At 44.0% G+C, this 23,777-nt stretch overlaps 1 protein-coding gene across 2 annotated transcripts in view; it reads left to right on the forward strand.

Moving 5' to 3' along the window:
* The window catches only part of LOC124162118 (neurogenic protein mastermind-like), a 592,489-nt gene that overhangs the window by 334,149 nt on the left and 234,563 nt on the right, over positions 1-23,777 (forward strand). For both annotated transcript variants that reach the window (XM_046538524.1, XM_046538525.1), the window contains exon 2: positions 8,959-11,457. In XM_046538524.1, coding sequence (XP_046394480.1) covers positions 8,959-11,457 — 2,499 coding nt within the window. The remainder of the gene's footprint in view (positions 1-8,958; positions 11,458-23,777) is intronic.

The following is a 23,777-nucleotide window of genomic DNA, read 5'->3' on the forward strand; positions in this document are numbered from 1 at the left end:
ATCTTCCCACTCTTGCGCCAGTAACTTTCAATCAATGTTAGTTTATAAGTGTGATAAAATAATTACATTATGATAATGTGTTTTGTAAAGGAAAAGTATTATAATTAGTAGCTATCTTAACCAGGAGATGCGATAGTTATTGATACAAATATGCGTTCCATTAAGGCAAGAAGAAACGTTTTGGAAGTAATCTTGTATTGGTTCATTCCAAAGCTGCATTTGATCGTATTTATTCTTTTGCTCGTGCTTTATCCACGTTCGTTACGTTAAATTGATAACCTTTTCACCATCAATGGTCATAATCTAATACTACAGGGTAATGTGTGACACGTGCTGTGTTATTGTTTATGCAGTCGCTGACAGCTTTGTTCTTTAAGTATTTCAATACCCTCTTTTCATTCCACTCTCCCATATTTTTATTGCTTGTCATTTTCGCTTTGCCATCGTCTGCATTAACGCTTTGCAATGCCACGGTCATATTTATTCACCTCTTGGACTAGACCTTTTCCATCCTTGATATAAGTTAAATGGAAGCCGCTTGTTCACGGTTGAGAATCGTTGTATCATTTCCCAGAAAAGCTTTTCAGTGGTGTATCCTTTCCCCTTAATTCCTCTGCTCGTGGGCTAATTAAAGGGACCCCCAACTTGAAATTTTCGAGAGCGGTACTAATCCCATGAGGTAAGAGGAAACGTTGAAGGGGATCTTAGGTGGAGATTGCCATTACATTTGAAGGTTTTTTTCAAATGCTCATTTTAATTTTTGTTCTGCATAACACATTTATTGACATTAATGCTGTTGGGTTACTGGGTTAGAATGATAAATGTTGTTGTTAACTATATGATTATTTCGTGTTTGCGTGTGTTGTGAAATGATATGTACCTATTTAAAAATATAATTAGGCCATGTTTAGAATTTAGGGTAGTTCTACGTGGGAGAACATTACGCCGGATTGAATCGCAAAAATAATACTCCATGTTAACCTACCTTATTCTGTAGAAAATTGCTCTGGTATTTCCTTGATATCCTTTTGTACTAATGGTTTGATACTGCGAGATATAATGAAAGGCATTCGATAAGCAGTGAAGGTTTAGTTAAGACACTGAGTTAGTATGTAGAAGGTAGGATGGCCGTGTTTAAGGTGAAATGAGGAATTTTAAATTGGAAGTTTACAGCATTGGAGACTTTGGATTTACTGTATTAAACGGCCTAAAGCGATTAGTTGGTCATGATGATGATAATTGTGGAGTGTATTTTTATTTTCCAATTGAGGTTGATAGTACGTCGGTCCGCGGACCCCGGAAAGAAGTATTGAAGAAATCAGAATAGGGTAGTTACCTTCATCAAAGAAAACGAAAAGCATTGATTCGTTACCCACCATTACTGTATTGATAATGTACAAATTATTTGGTTTTAGAAATACCGGTTTAGACGGATGGCAATGGTCAATTTTTATCCTCATATGAAAAAGGCCAGATTGGCGCCCATGCGATGCCACTCCACGTGACGTCACAGGGGCCTAGTTTCTATATGAGTAGATAGGAGTTTTACATCGTCTGAGATTACTAATGCATGATTTAGGCACATACTTCAGGGAAACATGTCTTAATAATAACTTATTAAAATTGGCTAAGGTCGGAAAGTTTTCTTCGTTTGATAAGGTATTAATAATCGTTATTTAAGCCAAGTGCTACCAGCTAGCAGGGTACTCTGCTACCTGCTAGCATCCTGCGTCGTATCAGCGCTCAAAGCCTCGCCCCAAGGTCAACTCACTTGCGGCAGCCGGAACCAGAACGACGTCACACGGAGTTTTCCCGGCATTCATACTTAGCCGTCGCGTTTTCGCGCGCTTGAAAATTTTCACTTTTCATTTAATAGCGAAAAATAGATATCGTCATTTAAAAATATAAATGCGTGAAATACATACTCCAAGGGTGATAATCTTTCGATTTAGGCAATAAAAAAATAATACGAAACGACCCTATTCCTTAATTTCGAGACTTACTCATTTTTCCAGGATTGGCGTCCTTGTTCGTGCGGGATGTGTATATCCACCTTTTCCACCCACGCTAAACTATCTTCCCCTCTTGTTACTTCTCCCCCATTCCCAGTATTTTTCTTGCTTTACCCCTCTGCCTTACGCCCTCTTGCCGGGTGGTGGGCGGGAGTGATGCTCGGATTCCGGGAAGCCAACTGCGGGTAACCTTTTCCCGGAACGCCCTCCGGGCTAATTTTCGGAAACGCTTTGATTTATTTTCGTGAGGGAGAGCTTCAAGGAGAGATATATAAGTCATCCCAAACTTAAGAACTCGGGGAACCTCCTCTTCTAAGAAGGTCGCTGGTCGCGTGGGAATGTCTCTTAAACGACGCTATAACAATTTGTCGTTAGGCGGACTTTTAAGTTGCTCATTATTATCTTAGGAAATGGCGATGCCCTGATTTATATCGAATATAAAATTCCCTTATCACTCATCGTAACCCCTTTTTGAGTTTACGTGATAGTATTTCTGTAGTCAGTTGTTAATTAGCGTATTACTGTTCGTTCCATCTTCTTCCCTCCGCGTCTCTGCATAACAAACATGCGTCACTTTTTCTCAGTTTTCATTATTCCCTATCTTCTTATACTGTTCACTGGGTAAATTACCTGTAATTTTAGTATCAGCATCACTATCTAGGAATGTGAGCCTCTAGGTAGAAGTTGTTGGTCATAGACTTAAGCAAGTGGAGCAGTTCGTGCATATGGGCAACTCTTTGGAGGAAAACGGATAGAGGAATACGGAAATTAGGAAGGAAGTTGCGTTTGCAATGAAGGTATTCATGAATAGGAAATAGCTCATGAGAGTCGATACGTAAGAGTGTAGATAAAATCTTGTGAACGGTATGATTTGGAGAGTAGCACGTACCGGTCCGGAAACGTGGACACTTAAAGAAGGTGTACGCGGAAAGACTGGATGCCTGCAAGATACCTATGGTTCTGGAGAGAATGAAGTTGAAGTGAACGGATAGGGAGAGGATCGACGAAGTGATAGACATGGTGGGCGATTATAGGAAACTTCTGGATGAGATAGGGGAGAGACTGAATGTTTGGTTGAAGGGAGTACTGAGCGGGAGGAGATGTTACAATTCGTGCTTTACGGAAGAATGTTTGGTATGCGAAGAAAAGAATGGATTAGAATTGCATTTGTTGCCAGGGTGAAAGGGGTGTAGGCGTTATTTTTATTTCACTGGAAAGGTCCAGTCTGGGTAGGCTCGTTCGGTGTCAACCTTACAGTCGGTGGAATACTCTAATTAATAATAATATAGTATGAAAAGCTTTTACGGTCAATGCATGATCTTGCGTGTTGAGCGTGCTATTGCACTCACGTGCGGCTAAGAGTAATTGAATTCTTCTAATTGAATTCTTATATCGGTCTTCATTTTTTCCGTACGTGTATCGTCCTCTGTCAGCTTTTGAGTCTTAATATACGTATAACCCTACAGATAATCCGAGAAAAACCAGTGCATAATGTTTCCAGATACGTGGATTAATCGATATCGACAGTTGATTTGCCTATCTCTCCTGAACGTCGTAATGCGGAGGCCAAGTTTCGAGGTCTGTCACTGATGTCACCATTCACGAACGACGCCTTTTCGTTTTCTTTCGACGTTGCGAAACTCACGTACCCGCTTCTTGCCCAACTTTAGCTCGTCGAGGTGTGAATTAGTGGACGTCATATCATCAGGTCTGCCGTTTTTTTGCTTGAGGCCAGCCATCGTTGTGCTCGCCAACCGACTGAACTCAAGTTCCCAGCACTTGTCTTCTGTAAAGCATTTTAAATGTAGGCATTGCTTATGGTCATGTACCTCATTTGTGAAATCTGCTAGTACAGAATTATCTTTTCGATAATTGTTCATCGTGGTGCCTTCTTTACTCAATTTAAAGCTCATGAGTGCATATTATGCAAGCATCCTTTATTTTTGGCCTTCTCGTGAAATCCCAGTCTTCATGATAGTTATTAGTTTTTTCGCCCAAGTGAGTAGTTTTTAGTTTTTAATAGTTATTTTCCTTCTTATGGCTAGATCAATTAGCGCGTTGTACTGTATTTTTTCTTCTCTTCCCAACGGGTAACATTTTAAAAGAATTTGTGTGGTAATTGGGGTATTGAATGACTTGACTAATACCTTGGCTCATTTGTCTGTCATCGTCGGTTGTTTTACGATGAAAATGCTTGCGAAATTTCGCGGAAACATGGAGATTCGCTTGAGTACACGACGCTGATGATTATGCTCGTTGGAATTATTTCCTCATGAATGCGTAACTGCGCCATTTAAGGTGACGCTGTGGATCACGTAAACTGCCCGTCAGTAGAGCGACACCCGTCCTCAGGAGAAATTTCGTAATCTTTTCGACTCTCAGACTATTGTTCTCACGTCCATAAGTGGCTTGTAGTTTTAATTCATCCATTTTCTCGGACACGTGCGAAGTTCTTCCCTCCCTCGTCATATATTTTCTGCTGCCCACAGCGTTTTTACTTTTTCCCCAACACCACAAGGGTGTCGTAATTTTCATTAATCTCGCGTTGATAATCTCCGCGAGATGCCCGACTATTGTGTCTACGCCTTTTCACGGCCGCTTTGAAAAAGCAATCCCGGTCCCGCGTAGCCACCAGACCGTGGTCGGAGTTACGGTTCCGGGCGGCGCGCGTGGCTGCGGGTGCCCGTCCAGTAGCACTCGAATATATCAAGCAACGGGACTCTAGTAAAGGAAGTTTAGATTGCCCCTGAGGAAGAATAATCTATGCATCGGACAACTTTCAGTGTCGAATCTATACTGTTCCGTCGCACCATTCTGTATTTGATAACGTGACTTCCTCACCTCGGCACGCCGGGGTAATGCTCCAGTCTGCCACTCAAAAGGTCGCGGGTTCTAATCCCGCCTTGATGGATTTACCACCATCCAGGGCAAGGATGTATGTGATTGTTAAGCAAGTAAATTGTAATAAAGGACTTTTTAGTCCTAAACTCGCTTGTTATAAATAATGATGTAGGTAACTACCTTAGTAATAGTGGCATGGATTGTGTTCCCTGTCGATCCATTGCATTATTGAAAAATGAGGATTGCTTGAAAATTTATCAATAAATATCATCTCACTTACGTGATTGATTAGGAGAGGCAGCTTCTAGGTGACATAAGGAAGAGACAGAGGGTGTGAATGGAGCGAGTGCTTAGCGGGGAGAGGATGTTGAAAACGGTGTTAGAGGGTAGAATGTTAGGTAAACAAGGGAGAGGCGGGAAAATAATTTAGATAGAATGAAAGGAAGTAGACCTTACTTTGTATTGAAGTGGGAAGTGAAGAACGGAGGGGATACTGCCAGAAAAATTCTAAAATACTCCTTGCAAACCTGCTTTGATCGGAAGTACACTTTGATATTATTATATCAACTTCACGTTGGTGAAATGGTTGATGTGATTATCGTTGGGTGTTGAAAAAATGTCTTCTAAAGAGTATGTTCTTGAGTATAGCGTTTTACGGTGCGTAAACGTGGGAATTGTGGAAATAGGACGATAAAAGACAGCAGGCATGGAGATTTGGTTATGACAATAAAGAAGGAGAGATGGACTGGTTTTATGGCGAGCACAAAAGGAAGTAGGCCTCATCGGCATTAATGCCAAGGAAATTCAATGTTGGAATTGATACCAAGGAGATTCAATGTTGGAATTAATGCCAAGGAAATTCAATGTTGGAGGGGTGGTAAGGGGTAAATTCGCAAAATGCTCCATGCAAATACTCCTTATTCCGACGAATACCGAGTTATAATTATTTCAGGTGTACGCCAGCATTTTTTTTATTAAGGTGGAAGGTGTACCAAGCCTCTATGCCACAATTCTTTTGACGAAAAAGAAGTAGTTTTTTGGCGGAGTTGTTAATTTTTCATGTCTCACGTAATTACTGCCACCCAATGGATGTCATTGTCGATATTTACTTACGTGATGAAATTAATTAAATTAACCTCCACTTTAGTTACTTCCATGAACTGGCCTTCACGTGTCAAGTCTCCATGATGTCTTAACATAATACGCGATTGCGTCGCAGTAGTGCCATTTTCTAGTCCATTATGGCGTAGTGACGTAAGTGTCCGTTTGTTATCTTTATTTATGACCTACTACTACCACTTAATGGCATAATTACCATATTTTTGTTTTAGAAAGGTACAGTCTTTGATAATTTGTCTCTTCCAATGGCGCTGAAAGATTCGCTTTTTTGCAGCCTAATTGAGCCGCATTTGTTTAGAAAATTGTAAAGTAGGTGACTTTCTCTATTAGGAAAAATATATGGATAGGTAGGTTCTTGAGGAAAATTGTAATTCATGGCTGAGAGTATCGTCATGTAGTGTTCTACGACCTTGTTGGTGTATAAGGATTGTCACGTAACATGTGATGCTTCTGTTTTACTGATACAGAACTTGACGCAAGTTTCATTTCACTTCTATATTTTGCCTAGATATTTAAATTGTATCCCTGGAAATTATCAATTTCCTTCTGCTAGAATGATTTTTCCTCTTATTGTAGCTCTACCGTTTCATAATTTAACTATGGTGCATTTCACGTAATTATTTCGCTTGCGATAGATTAGCTATTACAATGATATCAACTCTTCCGTGCATCCCCCTCAACTGTTTTCATTCAGTTAGGTTAGAGGACGTGCTGAATGAGAGGGGTATGCTGCGTCCCTTGAAATGTATCCTTAACTGGTTGATTTGTGTGTAATAATTGAGGATGTTAGTTTGATCTTGAGGAAAACGGCTCGTGCGTTGGCTAAGTTCCAGTTGAAAATACAATCCAATTCCTTGCGTAAATAAAATATGAATATTTTGAATAGTACAAATGGACTACAAAATAAGATTGGCAATGTGTAAAAGCCTACTGCGAGAATACTTTCTAGAATGCGTGTAAGGGACCAAGAACTTAAAGTAATAAACATTTGTAGCCGAAATCGGTGCATTACTTGTAATAATAGTGAACGTGGAAAAGTGATTTTGTTGGAGGTCGCTATCATGCTTCTCTAGGATTTAAAGGATAATGCCATTGAGGGAGGAGCGGTGTTTCCTTTCGCATCGGCAACAGGTGGGGCGAAATAGCGCGTTATTCGCCACCAACCCCTCTCCCCCCTTCCATGCCTCCCCTCATCTGCTTCCCAGTAATACCCCTCCACCCCCACATCCTCATCCCTCCCACGCCTTCAGGCTTCAATTGCTCTATAGACAAAAAGGATTCCGTCGGCAAAATGCAATCGTTCGCGAACGAGTCGCTCCCGAGGTGAACAGCTCTTGACCTTTTCTCCGCCACTTTGAGAGTAGATCGTTCTGCTGCCGTTATTGCTAACTAGGTTACTGTACGGCGCGGCTGAAAGTGTCTGGGATATAAGTTCAGTGGGTGATGTCTTGTTTTTTTATATATTTTATCAGTTTCCAGTGGTGGAAAATTCGTTGGTTTTTATCGATCATGTTTTAGGGCTGGCCGATGTTTAAAATTTGCTTTAGTAGGATCCATTTCCGCCCTTAAATCTCGTAAATATGAGCTAAGGTTATTTCCGTAAAAGTTTTCAATTTTGCGTTCTTTCGTCGTTTTAATATTTTCGATGCATCCCTACTATGCAAATAGTTATCCAATTCAAGGACAAAGGATGAGTTCTATCCCAGATCAGATGAGACATTCGCGACAGGATTGATAAAATGCTTAATTTTCTTTATACTCGTATCGTTAACTACATTTTTCTTCAGCGTTTGCTAAATAGTGGTGCAACTTGGGAGTAAAAGTGACGATTTAGTGCTGTTGTGCATATTATATTTAATGTTGATATGATTACGTGAACCAATAAACATAACCGTGTATAAAGAGCAATAACATACTTAATTTTCCTTATTGTTATACGTGCTTCATTGCGAGTGTATATGTATAGAAGGCTTACATTTGTTATTAATATAGAGAAAGGTCCATCGGATCTATCTGTGCATCTCATTGTCAGAGCCCATTTCTCCATGGGAAAGGTGTGGTTGGTGACTTTTTTTTCACTGCTCGTTCAATACTCTCGCCAAATGATTTCGCTGCGAAACGTTCAAATGTGTTGTTCGTAATCGTTTGTGCAACGTCACGTCCCGCCGAAGTCACCCTTCTCTCCGTACCTGCATGCATTTCTCGCGTATTCATATTTTAGTGTCCCATTGGAACGAAGGGTGACTGAGGTTCCCTGTCGAAAGTCTCTCCTCTGAACGCAATTGCCTCGTTTGCCACCATCCCCTCGATAGATGCACCGAATTTCCTTTTGTCGTGGCCTCGATTTCATGGTTGCGCTAGTGTCTGAGCTCTGGCGCTTTTTTTCAGTGCTCCACTTTAGAGATGAGAGGTGCATCGAGGAGCAATGCGTTTTTCAAAAAGAAGAACCATAGCCTTTGTATAAATGAGCAATTTTACATGATGGAACTCCTTATCATGATTATACCATGATAAGGTTTCTTTTATTATTTTCTCCTATCGAAGTAAATTTGGACTAGTGCATCAGCAGTTCTTATATGACGGGCGAGCGTTTGTACTGACGGGGAATAGTTATTTTGTGGTCTGACTGCTGGACCCGTCGCCATGAAATTAGGAATCTACTAGTAAATTCTTTTGGCAATTGAAGCAAATGTTATCAATAAAATTCGCCGATTCAAATCCAAATAACTGTTAAAACTAGAGGCCTTAAAAAAGGTATCATGGGTATAATTTCTCGCCCAAAATTATTCTATCTTCATGTTCGCGGCTGTCACAAATGTAATTTCGTTTTTATTTTAATTCATCCATTTTTTCATTCAGTTAAATTGAGGGATGGTTAAATAAATGTGGCATGGCTTGTTTTTAGAAAGTTCTAAACTCTTTAAATGTTCTGCAGACTGCTCATTTTGGCTCCACCATTTGACGTTTCTTACTTTTCTCCTTCCAGCAGCAGAAATTCCTGAAGCGGACGGCGGAGGAGCTGGAGCCTCCAGGTGGACCTGGAGACGCCTTCGAGCCACCCTCGAAATTACACTGCCCCGGCCCCGGGCACCCACATCAACCCCAGCAGCACTCCCACCAAGGTCAAGGCGGACCAAGCCAGCCGCACCAAGGCAACCAGCAAGGTCCGCCGCACCACAACCACCTAAACCAGGGAAACCCCCAGCAGCAACAACAGCAGCAACAACAACAGCAACAGCAGCAGCAACAGCAGGGCCAACCAGGTCCTGGGCAGGGGCAGCAGGGACAAAGGGGCGGCGAGGGCCTCACGAAGTTTTCCGTCGAGATCGTTCAACAACTCGAGTTCACCACGTCGACCGCGAACTCGCAGCCTCAGCAGATATCGACCAACGTGACGGTCAAGGCACTCACCAACGCCTCTGTGAAGAGCGATGTCGGCGGCGGAAATGCCGGCACTCCGGGAACGGGGCCAGCGGGGGCCCCCGGTTCCGCAGGACCTCCGGGAGGCGGCGGCTGTGCCTCCCCCGCGACGCCCAAGTCTGGGCCCGGAACGCCTTCCCGGGTCGGGGGCCTCGGGTGCGTGGACATCGGCACCCTGGTCGAGTGTAAGCAGGAGCCTGGTGACAACGAGTTCGTGGACTTGGAACAATGCGCGGCGGCGCTGGAGAAGGACGCGGCGGCCAACGGGGCCACCTTCCCCGGCTTCACCGACCTCATTGGCGACGACACGAGTGACGAAATCATTACGTCGGACGCTTTCAAGGATCTCATCTCGGAGATCTCGGACTTCCACCCCGAGTTCATGCGGGAGTTCGACTTCGAGGAGAAGAGTGTGGATGGGCTGGCCGCCGCCGCGGCAGCTGCCAACAGCGTCGTGTTGGCGGCTGCAGCGCAGGGGGGAGCGAACGCAAATGCGGGCGCGGCGGCGACGGGTGCAAATCCGGGGACGGGTGCGACCACCGGCGGAACGGGTGGACCTCAAGGAAATGCAGGCGCAGGCGGACCGGCGAGCAACGTGGGAGCTGGCGGGAACAGCAACCAGGGGCAAGGTCCGGGAGCGACGGGAAACGCGGGAACCAACGGCAACCAAAACTCTCTGGCCAACTCTGGGCAGCTGGTGCCTAAAGTGGAGGAAGGCGCGTGTCCTCCGACGCCGGATCAGAAAGATCACCACCACCAATCGGCCCACCATATGATGGAGCAGAGCGGCGTAGTTGGCAAAGTGCCCACGTCCGTCGCCGGGTCCGCAGCGGCGGGCTGCCTCAGCAACCACTCAAGCAACAGCAACCACAGCAACAGCGTCGGCAGTCCGCTTCTTCAGGGAGGACCGCAGTTCTCTCCCCAACCTCAAGGGGGCTTGTTCGAGGGCCCCCACGGACCCCAACCCCCCTCATCGCTCGCCAATAAGCAGGGTGGCCCTCCACCCCCGCCCCACCCCCACGGACCCCCACACTCGCAGGGACGAATGCCCTCTTACCCCCCGAGCCTCGACTTCGGCAAAGCGGAGCTCAGTCCGGCAGCTCAGACTCTCAAGCAGATGGCGGAGCAGCACCAGCACAAGACGCAGCAAATGGGAATGAGCTTCGGGGGCCCGACACATGCACCCTCGGGACCTCAGCAGGCAGCGCCACGAAACGCAAGATCCCCATACGCCGAGTTTCCCTTCGGTAGTGGGGGTGGTGGCGGCGGCGGAGGCGGCGGTGGAGGCGGAGGGGACTTCATGGGCAGCCCCGGCAGTGGACCCACGACCCCTCACGGCCCCCCGCCTCAGTTCCTCTCGAAAGGGGGCGGTGCAGCGGGTGGTGCGGCATCTCCCTTCGGCAACCAGGAGGCTATCTTCGTTGCGGCCGCAGCGGCGGCGGCGGCAGCTCAGCAGGCCGGCTTCCAGGGCGGCGGGATGGAGGCCCAGAAGCGTCAGCAGGCCCTGCACCACTTCCACCAGCAGCAGCAACAACAACAACAGCAGCAACAACACTCTCCTCAGCAGAAACCCCCGCCCGGCCTCGCGGCTTCCTCGCCCTCTCCTTCTGGTGGGATGCTCGGAGGTGGAGGCGGTGGCCCTCCTCCGGGTTACGGGGGCGGACAGCAAGGCGTTCCCGGGGGCGGAGGTGGCGCTGGAGGCCAGGGAGGGGGTCAGGGGGCGGGCGGTCCACCGGGCGCGAAGCAGTTCTCGCATTACGGTGGCAGTCCGCAGCAGATGCAAGCCCACCCTGGTGCTTATCTGGTCCGGGGTCAGCCGGGTCAGCCAGGCAGCGGTCCCCCGCAGCAGAGCCCCCAGGCGCAACACCATCATCACCACCCGCACCCGCAGCAAGGGGTGCCTGGCGGTCCCGGCTCGGGTGCAGGTCAGCCGGGCCCGGGGCAGCAGCAACAGCAGTTCGGCAGGGGCACACCGCCGAGGCCGCCCTCGCATCCGGGTCCAAACGGTCTGCAGATCAGCTCGGCGCAGCAGCTCCACATCAGCCAAGCGGGTCCCCATCTTCAGGTAGGTGCCGTTCATCCTATTTCCCCCTGTGTTATGCCTGTAGCTTCTAGGTATATGGTTTACCCAAGTTAGTCCGATTTAGGGTAGTCTCGAGCCCTAATATGGATGGTGACGGTCATATACCTCTTTATAACCATTCGTAACAATCTCTCCCCGTCTCTGTTGTGGCTGAACATATCGTAGAACGTAATGTATTTCCTTGAGAATCTTATTGAAGGAATGATAATGTATCATACAATTATGTCCTCTTCTACATTCTCTTTCGGGCTGACTTGCCAGGATATAGTGGTAATTGTTTAATTAGTTTGATTACATCTATTGGGTTGGGCTTTATTCCTTCAAAAATTGGTAGAAGGAGCGTTAGTTATAATGTATTAGTTAAGCTGGTGACCGTGATTTCTGTCTAGTTTAATACCAACTTGCAAAATGTTGTATGATTTCTTCTATAAACGAAATACTATTAATTATACTATTATCCATTTGCTTACTAAACATTGAACAGAGTAATTTATATCTCTTCAATCTAAAGGACTGAGTAATGAGATATTTCCATTTCTATTTCTTTATTTTGTCCTTCTACGTCTCTTTCTTATCCTTGGTAACGCAACCGCAGGATTACATTAATCGGGTCATACCCATCGACCATTGATAGTCTACTACTTTTTATTATCAAAAATAAGGCAGTAATAAAAAGTGAGCCATAAAAAAAGCCAATTGGGTCACCCGAAAGTGCATACGAGGATCGTCGATAAGTGGCACCATCACCGGAATTGCCAAATGCTTTGTCATTGGCCAAAACCATCCATTCGTTGAACTCACACAATTGACTGCTAGTTGCTATTCGTTGCGCACGGGATCAGTTAAAGCCAGGCTGAAGCCGTCTTCCATATATTTTATATTAGGAAATTCGATAATTTTGAACGTGAGCATAGTGCATTTTGTTCCGCAAAATCTATCGTATATAATCCAAGTGATCACCCTCCATGATACCATCACATCCGAATTATTTGAGTTGGAAAAACATTTATTTCCTTAGTAGCGTGTTTATCCTGAATTTAAATGAAAAAAAATTCTTGAGCTCTTTCTGAAGATGCCCAGATGCGCTACTTCTCGGATTCATTTGTATACTGAGTATTAGCATTGCATTTTTTAGAGTTCTCTGCTTTCAAAGCGCCCACGATCAATCGAACCAGCCTAGAGCACGTGCCTTCCTTGTTTCGATTTTGGCTTCCTATTGGACGAGTACACCACCCTCCATCGCTCCCGACTTTTATCCCCGAAACGTATTTATTCCCGCCGTCTCCTTCCCTTTGCCTCTCATGCGGGTTGGGGTGTTCTCTCGCGGGCGCTATTTTGGTGTCCCTGTTGCTTACCCTGTCGCCGCACCCTTAACTCCCTCCCTACCCCTTATCCAAACCCCCCCTCTCCCTGTCCCTGTTTTCGCCCCTTAGTCGGTTTGGGTCCAAGCGGAGTGGCGGGTGTCCACGAATATGTCTCTCTGGTCGGGCATTCGTGTTTACCACGAGGCGTTTCCACCGATTGAGAGCCGAACTGGATCCGAGCCACTCGCAATGGCGTCTCCGTAAAACGTCTGCATACTCTCGGGCCTTAATATTTCACAACGCTGGCGAGAGATTTGGTGGATGAGATTTAGAGGAATGGATCCATAGATGCGCATTTTCTCCCTCTTTCCCCGTTTATGTTTTCGTGGTAGACCAAGCAGTCGACTTAAATCACCAGTTTTTATGAGCCATTATTATGTGTAATGCGAGAATTAAAAATCTTCCGATAGTTTTGACGGTTAGGAGTATTACGTGGAAGTGTCCTTTTTACTTAACCTATTCTTTTCAGCTTTTGTTATTTTATGTTAAAATATCATTTCGGTTTTCATGCCGACGAGTGTAGTGGGAGATAATAAGAAAGTGTAATATTTTCACTGAATGTATTTTCTCTCGACGAGTTTCGTTGCTATGACAACCCTTACGAGTGCCTTATGTTATGGTAACAACTAAACGCTTCGTGCGAAAATAAGGTATGGTATGGTATTTGGAAGATGCGGCCGACAGCTTAGGTCATTTTCGCCATGAGAGAAGTGTTGGTATGAAAGGGAGGAGAGATACCCGGCCTCGGCATTAGCCGAAAGGCGCCAAGGGGACCACGGGTTAACGTCCCATCCGGCGGACGGAGTGTTGCGCTTGAAATGTCCTCCACACAACATTCAAGCAGGGATCGGGCAGTTCCTGAAAATTCTTTTTCACCGCCGGGATTTGAACCCGAGCCCACGGGGCGGGAATAGGGCGATTTTGAATTTCCTGGGCAATTTAAATACTTCAACATTTTAAAAAGTTAATAAGACAATTCCGATTTAGGTGTCAGTGTGCTACATCGTCGCTAGGTGAAATGTAATAGTTAATAGAACATTATGAAGGTGAAACAGCAAATTGTCAAGCTTGAATTGCTTAACCTGTGTATATATATTTTTCTTCTAGTTTCCTACTCGCGTCTGAGTTGTTCTATGAGAGTGAGGGACGTCTGGTCTCACCCTCGCTGTCTCTTATTTTTTGTCAGCCCCGGGAATTCCCTCGAATAGGAACCCATCCCCTCTTGGCCACCCTCTTTTTCTTGCACCCTTAAACCCCTTTTATATATCTTTCTCCCATTGAGCAAGAGAAATGCGGGGAGGAAGCGTCCATTCCGTGTTCCCTCTTGTTGCCTCACCTATCTCCCTCGAGTTTTTGAGTAGGGTAATAATCTAACTCGGGCTATATCCAGAGACGGTTTAATGTGAGAAAAGCAGGAACTAAGTCGCGCCAAACTATTAAGTTAACTGATCACTCACTCATAGATTTTACAGAAGTTTTGATTTTATAGGTAAGGGTAGAGCTCACCCCGAACTAAGCCACAGGCCACACACAAGGGTAGGGGAGCCAGTTCCTTTCCCTGGGCCACATCGCACTTTTTTTGTTTGGGGGTGTCCGTAGTCTTCACCTGGGATTTGAACGCGTAACCTCTCGATCAGTAGACAAACGCTCTACCCAATTCGTTTCCACGCTCTTCGTAAACTGTTATGGCGAACATGAATTTTAAAAATGCGTTATCATTTGAAAAATATGTTTTAACAATATTTTACTGTATGAAAACCTTATTCTCAAAGTCAGCAGATGAATGAACTAACTTTAACCTTTTAGTATTAGGGTTTACTTAATTTCAATTTAGAAGGGAGCGTTAAGTATCCCTATTGTTCTCACTCATCTCAGTACGGTAGAATGGCACATAGTTTTGTAAGCCAATATTTATTTCTTAACGTTAATATTTGTATGTTATACTCTTGTCAGTGGAAGGGAATGATCTTCCGGCAAGTTCCGCAAATGGAGCTCTTGTCGGGCATATCTTGTAGTTGACTATTTCTTCTTTATCTAAAACTCTCCTTTATTCCTGTGTTTTCCGTCATTCCTAGTGCTTAACGTCTTCCCTGTCTCTGCCTCATTCTCCGCCTTACGTCTTTAAAAATATTTTACTGGAGTCTGCCTGACTCCCTCCCTGCCCTACCACAAAACCTGAACACCCGAATTTTCTTCTCTCCTCCCCTGCCCCTTCTATATATATAATCTACTGTCTCACAGCCTCGCCCTTCCAAGATGCGTTGGTTCCCTCGCTTCCCTGGTGCGCTTTCCCACGCGTTGTTGTCAAAGTTGTCTCTTTCCCTCTCTTTCCAACTCTCTCCACTATTGGAGAGTTTTTAACGCTCAGAGGAGCAACACGATTGGATTTTACTCAATGGCTATGTCCCTAGGCCATTATTGCCATCGGCTTCCCAACGAAATCAATAGAAGAACAGTGATAATTCAAATAATGATACTATTACGATCGATTTTCTGGTTGATGTTGATAAATTGTCGGCTGTAGTTATCGTTTTGACTCTATTTTATTGGAAGTTTAATTTTTGGCCGTGTTCATGTTATTATTCATCGGCTAATCGAAAAGGAGTCGGAAACTATTAATGATTAAGAAAAATCTAGAACCAATCTTGAATATATGAGGACTGCCATTATTATCATTTAATTATTATTGCCTATAAGGTTAGATATTACGGGGAGTAATTTTTTTGAGTAAGTTCCCGCGACTGGTCTCTATCCCCAAATTGAGCTTGCCTCTTCTTTCCAATCAATACATCTTTCATGTGTATAAATCTTATATACTCCCTCCCCGCTTAGCTTTACTCTCACACGCTTTTCATCATCCCTTCCTCGCTTGGCTCGATCAGAATCCTTTTTCTATTCGGTAAATTTCCTCAACATTTTCCTCTCCTCATCCATTATGGGTGGCTCAGATGCTATTATAAACAGTTCTAAAAGATCCAACATTTTTAGTGCGTTTGGAATAGAAGGAAGCTTTCACTATAATTATTACTTAGCTTACCTATCCCGATTACCACTTTTAATTTTTAAGTATTGCATAAGGCATATTGGTCTTCAGACTATCCATGACCTTCCTTCTCTTAATCCTACTTGTCCCCTAAACTAGCATCCTTCCCTCCATTAGTATCTTCAGTATCCTTTCTCCACTTATTATATGCTCCTAATTCTCCATCTCATTTGTATCTCCTACAGAAGTTTCTTTCTCTTCTATCTTTCTTCTCGCCTTTCACTTCTAGCCTTTCCTCTACCTTCACATCTACCATTTCCCTTCTTTGTCCGTCTCGTCTTCTTCATTACCCTCCATACCTACGTCTCAAGCGCCCCGAGGCTATTATTCAGCAGTATTCCTACCACTGGCGTTGCCAGGAATTTCGTTCAGGGGGGTGGAGTCTAAAACCCGGGGGGTGCGGGAGAAAATTTTTCAAAAACAGGGATTTAAATAGAGGTTTTTAAACGAATTTCAACCCTTCATATTAGAAAAAAACTTAATTTTTTTCAAAGATATCTTTTGTTAGTAATTGTTTTTCAATATTTTGTTTTCTATTACGATGAAGCAAAGTAATGGTATTTTTTTATTTCGGAGGGAGGGGAGAGGTCCGCACCCGCCGAAATCCCCCTCGCTACGCCATTGATTCCTACTCATTTCGAAGGGGCACCCATTGCCTTTTACTTAAAATCTCTCCCCTGCTTGGATCTGTGTAAGATTTTTGTTTTCTGCATGTGTCTTCAGATGGCGTTGCTCCGTCGTCGTTGCTTCGATTCTCCCCTTCCGCCAAACTGGCTGCTTCCGTCTCCTCCCAACTGAGCGAGCGTCCTTTTGTCACACTCGTTTCCTTCCACAGATTTTTCGATTGCGACGCCTCATTCGGCAAGTGACCTCATTCCGACCAGTGAGCAAGTAAGTGGCTTGCGAGGTCATCCCGAATAGTCCCATTTCCTCCCCTCACCCCTTCCTCGAATACCCAAGATGCGAAATCGTTTTCCATCGATTATCTGAACGAATGCATTGAATGTCCTTCCACCAAAGATCGACTCGTTAAAAATAGTCCTTCCCTTTCTCTGGGTGGGGCAGACGCTGCTGTTTGATGGAAGAAGGCTTACCAGCGGAGTGTCGAGCTTTAGGATTGCGTGTTACAATTTCTAGTTTTAGTGGACGCCTATGAAATATTTACGCGTAATTATCTTGCTTTTGAGTAACTCCTAGGCTAAAATTACTCTATTTTTATTATTATTATTATTCCGGTTAGTGTTTGGGTGGAGCATTTCGGGAATCACCCCAACTGATCTTCGTACTCTCATCGACTTTCCCTTTTAATTGACTGTAGCACTTTTCCCTTTCATTCATTCTACAAATATTACTTTCTTTCTTCCCTTCATTCCTTACGTAGCATTCTTCCATTTAACGACGTTTTTTTGCATGCCCTCCTCGCTTTGTGCTCGTTCCATCCAGGCCTTGATTTCTTTGTATTCTCCCCTTGTGCACTATGTCAAGCACTTCATCGTTCCTCTTCCGCTGTCCCATTAGCCTTTCTCAATTCTCATCCACAACCACATCTTAAGCACATCCAGTCTTTTCTCGTCCTCCTTCAGCGTCTTCAATTCTCAATAAGGCCTACTCCCTTTCATTCTTTCAAAAAATCCTACTCTCTCCCTTGTTTATCCTCTAGCACTATTTTCAACATCCCCTTCCCGCTAAGTACTCGCTCAATTCATACCTTATGTCTCCTCCATATCTCGTCTAGAAGCTGCCTCTCATCACCTTCCGAGATGGCGTCCATAAAAAAAAAACAGTCGTTGGAATCTCAGTAATTCCACCGCGGATGCAGAAAAGGTTTCATCCGACCCCGCAGCTCGTTGCTATATCGCCCGGAAGATAATTTCCCGCACATCGAAAACGCTCTCTCCTGGTCGGCGGAGAGTTCGTGGGAGCCTAGAGAGGAGCTGTGGAGCGCGAATGCGTTGACCCCTTGGGCCGGCCAGAGCCCATTATTATTGCTGCGAAGCACACGAACTGGGCGTTCAAGCGTTACGGACAGACGGAGAGAGAAGAGAGGTCGGTCGGTCTCCACATTCGGAGCAAAGACTCTCTACCGCATATCCCCTTCGCGACCACCGCCGCCTCCCACTTTAATAACTCGGCGAGAGAAAGAAACCGTTAAGAAACGTAGTTTAGAGGAGAGAGAGAAAAAAAGAAAGCATCTTCGCGGCTCACGACGATACGTTTCCGCCCACGAAAGGCTCGAGTGTATAAAACTCTTTCCGAGGAGCAGCGTTTCGCTCAGATCGCCTCAAAACTATCTTTGCCGTTCTTGGGCTACCTACTACCTGCAAGGCGGGGGTCACTTGATTTTATAACCTGTGAAATGTGCTCGCCTTTTTTTGTGAATTGGTCGTTATTCCGGAAACAATGGGAGAAATGCGTACAGGTACTCCTCGGCTTTCGAAGAAGATTCCTTCCAAATACTTGATCGTAGATCGGCTGTGCCGTAAGTCGGGAACGACATACGCAGGTGCATCATTTACCTGTCAAAATCTGGCGAAAAAGTCACCGTGGTGACTGACTTAGATTCGGTCTCTGAAGAACGTGTAATTTTTACGCTCGATCCAGTAATCTAAATTTTACGCGAATATTATTTATTTTAATCTTTGGTAGGCGTGGTATAAATTTTAGGGATTATAAATAATTATCATAATCCCTATATATAATAATTATTATTAAATTAAACGAAATTTCGAAAAAACAGCTGCTGGGAATAATGCAGGGAAAGGAACACGTTACCTCAATACGCGTGCTATTGTAGCATCATTCTCATGAAGAAATTTTAGAGGTATTTCCGAAATTATTTTCCATATCTCCTCATTACGTTGTAATTATATCAAGGGATTACCTCTCGAAACTCATCGATCTTTATGCCACTCATTCTCAGGCCTTCTTCTTGTGGCTAAAACCTCTGGCCACATTCTATTGCTGAAAGCACAATAGGCGTTCATCCTATGAAAGTGGTTTCTCCGTTGTACTTAAACAACGGTATGCCAATGCTATCGATAATCTCGACACTAAGGATTGGTTTCATTAGGAAAAATAGATGGAAAATTGCTACTTTTCTGACGGTCTCATACATTACACTAATTGACCAGAGAAGTGGGGATTAAGTTGTTGAAACGATCATGAAGGCTTTCGAGGAGTGGTGTGGTAGGTGCAGTTAGGTTTCCGGGTTGTCCTCCCTGTTGATTCATCTTCGTGATGACATTTTCGCCGGCGTTGCAGCAGGTGTCTCCAGATTTAAAGTCGGTGGCTACATTGTCGTCACGATGATAAATCGACGCGGAGAACAACCCGAGGCATTGAGACGTTGATAAAAGGAAGCTGCGAGACTCGATTAACAGCTCAAACCCAGAATGGGATGAATGGGAAGGAGATGAAATAAATAATGTTAGCTCCAACGAGCCCGACCACTCCCCGTATATTCCCAAATGGTGGTTGTCAGGTGGCAGTGATGACATGTAATGCGTTAAATATTTGACAGTGATGAGGCCCCTCGCGACTGCAGCTCAGAAACAAGGGAGTCACCTCGTGTATCTGCTATTTCTTTTTTTTTCGCCGAGTGGCGAGTGACGTGGCTGCATAACTTAAGAGTGACGGGCCGTCCCTGTCGCTAACGACGAGCGGAAATGAATATGTATACAGTCGAAGGTGTCGTCGCCGGGGCGACCGGAGGATGGTGGCGAAATGTTTTTATTCCGTCTCCTCGTTGCTGCGGAGAGGTTTTAGGTGTGCGAGAAGTGGACTTAAGCTCCCTTTTCACCGCAGAAATACAAAATATCTCTGTGGTGAATACTTAAGTACTTAACTTCTTCTAATAGCGTAACGGCTGTCATTAAAAATAGATTATTTGGGGCGATAGTGTTTGAAGTTGGCCTCTTATCACTCAATTCTAAATGGCATTCCGCTATTTTGATGTATTATATTACTTGAAGAATGGAGGAGGTGAAGTGGGCAGAAAGGAAGTGGAACGAAAAGTGCTGGACAAGGTGGGTGAGGAGAGACAGCTTCAGGATGAGGTACAGAGTAGAGAGAAAGTATGGATGGAGGGAGTAATTAGCGGGGAGGGGATGTTGAAAATATTTTTAGAGGGTAGAATGTTGCGTAAACGAGGAAGAGATAGGAATAGGATTTTTAGGTAGAATGGAAGAGATAGGAATAGGATTTTTTAGGTAGAATGGAAGAGAGTAGGCCTTATTTTGAATTCAACAGGGAAGTCCATGAGGGAAGGGGAAAGAGTCGGAATGCTCTCTCGAGCTCTATGCAAACCTACCTAAATCGGTAGAACACTTAATTAATTATTGATTTGGACGAAAAATCAAATTGTCCGGTAGCTTTTATTGCTTCATGTGATAGGATAATTAAGTCTCATGTCGAATTGCAAATCCTAGAGTATCTATTAAATAGAAACTTACGGCACGTACGTGGTGGAAGGGCTCCATATTAATAATGAATGACTCTTTGTTACTTCCACAAGGTTATAAAAATTTCTATTATATTACCGGTTTCGGCTACTACACCATTATTAAATACTATATGAGGTTATTAAAAATACTGTTTGAGGTATTTGATAATGGTGTAATAGCCGAAACCGGTAATAAAATAGACATTTTTATAAACTTGTGGAAGAAACAATATGTCTTTCATCATTAAACTAGTGTAACTAGATGAAGTATTACGTATAAAAATTGTGGTCGCTTTAGTGGAATTTAATTCTCATAATCAGGCGCTGCTGATAAACTTCTAAGCCATTGGTAAGGTTGGTGTTCAGGTAAATGCAGTCTTACTGTTTGTTTGCCATTTGTACTAAAGTCGGATCACCTCGAGAGATCTATGACGTGCGCAGAAAGAATGCGACTTGTGTGTTTTCCTCCATGATTACACTTGCGCGAATGAATCACATTTTTCTCGATGATAAGGCATTGAGTTGGGAAGAAACCAGCTGAACGGACGCGATCTACGACCAAATATCCAATGGCTTGTATACTCGCTAAGACTAAACGAACCTGGCGGCGGAGTTTCCCTGGTCTAAGGAATGCCGATTATTCAAGAATTCCTACGTTTAAGCAAATGAAGCAAGCGAGAAAATCCATTCTCAAGTAAAGGTCAAGGATTGAATTGTACCTGCAGGGCGCCTTTACCCCTTCATGCTTGATTTTTTCGCACCGTCCCAGAATTGAATTGGTTCACGAATGACATGGAGAGCGACTTAGGTGTTGAGTTCATTGATCCTAAGCATAGATCATCCTGCACAATTCGCCTATGCATCCCGTTTGGTTTTGATTTAGTCATGGTATGGATATAATGGCTGGGAATTAATATTTTCTGTTCAGATAAATATTTATCGAGTGGGGTTGATGATCACAAATTGACATTTGTTTATCAGATCATTGTTTAGCGAATTTTCGTTTTGGGAATTTTGGCGTACTTTTCAGTCACCGGTTTAAAAGCCATTGGAGCTAACCCTACCCTACCTTTACTACCCTCAAATGTGTTTCAAAGAAGACATAGCACGTACAGACATTTGTTCATCTACATCTACATAATACCCCGCAAGCCGCCTAAAAAGGCGTGCGTCAGGGAGTGTTAGGACACAAGCCGTACACACATAAAAAGGAAATGAGAAATTACGATAAGATTTATTAAAGCCCTTTATGGTTCAGGTAAAAAACGAATTCCCATATTTATCCGTTTAATACTTATATAATGGTGAAATATCTCTTTTAATTTATCGCTTCTCAATTGTTAACGTAGTATGTGAACATTTTCAATGTTCTCTTTCAACAATATTTATCGGCTCCACCACATCACGCCTAAAACAATACTTGATGCACATGAGAAGATAATCAGTTCATTTAGTACCTGAACCGCCCTTTGCCCATCCACCCAGAATTTGCAATGTGTTTTTCCTCCACGTATCCTGCTTGATTAAGGATAAAACGGTAGTATATGCGATTAATTATTCATTGAACTCAATGTGCATCGGCAATAGCGAATTTTAGTACATTGCCGCTTATTGTGATTAAAATAAAAGTTTGCCTTGCCTGAGAAATTGTTTACCTAATTGATCGAATGAGGAAAAATGCAAATACTTGTATTTATTCGCCCGCTGTGTTTAATTAAAAAGGATCATCGTAGAGAAGTACTTCAATAAGGATCTCCATTAACGAGAAAATTACTTGTCTTCAGCATTAAATAATGGAAAATACTATTATTTTTCTTTTGAACCCCATATCTATCGGCGGTAAAGAATTTTTAATGAAATGTCGGCCGAGTGTTGCTTGAATGAAATCCCTTAGCGGGGTAAATTACTTGGATGTATCGATCTTATTTGTTTGGAAGGGGCGCATGGGACGATCTATAAACACGTGCCCTCCCGCCTGACCGCGAGAGGGCGTGTAGCATCGCGGTGGCGTAAGAAGACGCGGTAGTTGTAGTCAGTGGTGGATGTGCTCGATAACTGGGAGGATGAGGCGTTGGCGGGCGAAGGCGGCGTCGGTTGCGGCGATTTTCGCCGAGGCGCAATGCGGCAATCCGACTCGCGGACGCCAAAAAGCAATTGGTCGAGATGTAGACAGGCAGGAGAGCGAAGTGGGGTTGGGGGATAGGAGAGGCGATTTGATGGGAAGCATTATAAGATGAAGAAGAAGAATGTAGGAGGAGTTGAGAAGAAGTAAGGCGGGAGGTCCTTAGTCACCCTCCCACCCTCCAGGGACACCATTCCATTTCCTCAGTCATGAATCGTGAGATGGTATTATTTCCTTTAGAACTGTTGATGTAGGTAAATAAAGGACAGGGCTAGGGCGAACACGAATGAAAATAGGAAAATAAATGGAATAAATTGCCTATTTTCTTTGTTTGCGTTTTTTTTCCAGTTTGAGGGATTGTCTTTTGTTTTTGCTGGAGAGTGATGTACTAGGCATAAGTGTGAATATTATTTACATCAATATTCTAGTATTTACTTTTTCCTTTATGTACAAAAGGATTTTTATGATGACGTCGCTGCGTCGTAACAGGTATACCTTAACATAAATTGGTGGAATACAATAGTGTTTTCATTTCATTAATGTATTGTTTCAATGCAGTACCATGCCTTGATGAAGGTTAACAAAATCGAAACGTTGGCAATGTAAGCTATCGATTTGGACAGACTCTCGATAGGTCATCTTTTTGTTAGTTGGATTTCCTTATCAGAACACCTAGCTTTACGGATGTGTGTTAAGTTTCAACGATTGTATTTCATTCTGTCGCATGATCACCGATTGACTCATACAGTGGTCGATCGCTTTGCTCTTAAGGTACCTACTATTGATGTAGGGCGAATAAATAGAGAATTTTTTCTCGTTCCAAATGTTCCCCAAGTCGATCACCAAACTTGGTCGCCGGTGCAGGGAGGTATAGGCCTCCCGGCTGGATGGCGGATCGACGGGCAGTAATTTTCCTCTCATCGGTCGAGTCATAAATAATATGGACGGGGAGTTAATTCGGGTCGACTTGCACGCGACCACTCTTTTAATTTCCGGTTCAATTTTTCTTTGCTTTTTGGCCTATCGGACGGAGGAAGTTGAAGTACGAGGCAATTTTACGTTTTGAAAAAAAAATGAAAAAAGTAAATAATAATTATACGCAGAGATCACCTGCACTGCTTCGTATGGTGTTGGGAGCTATAGTCGCTGAGAGTTGGGGTGGGGACCCTTCTGAGGAATAATCTCCTCGTTCTCATTCGTTCCGATATTTGAAATCAATATTTATGGGCACTAAAGTGGGCTTTTCGTATAGGTAATGGATGCAGGCATTTTGAGTAGTGAAGTAATGAAGGAGGAAGGGATTGGCGATGTTGATGACGGACAAATGTGTGC

Source organism: Ischnura elegans, chromosome 7 (genome assembly GCF_921293095.1).
Source record: "Ischnura elegans chromosome 7, ioIscEleg1.1, whole genome shotgun sequence".
NCBI lineage: Eukaryota > Metazoa > Arthropoda > Insecta > Odonata > Coenagrionidae > Ischnura > Ischnura elegans.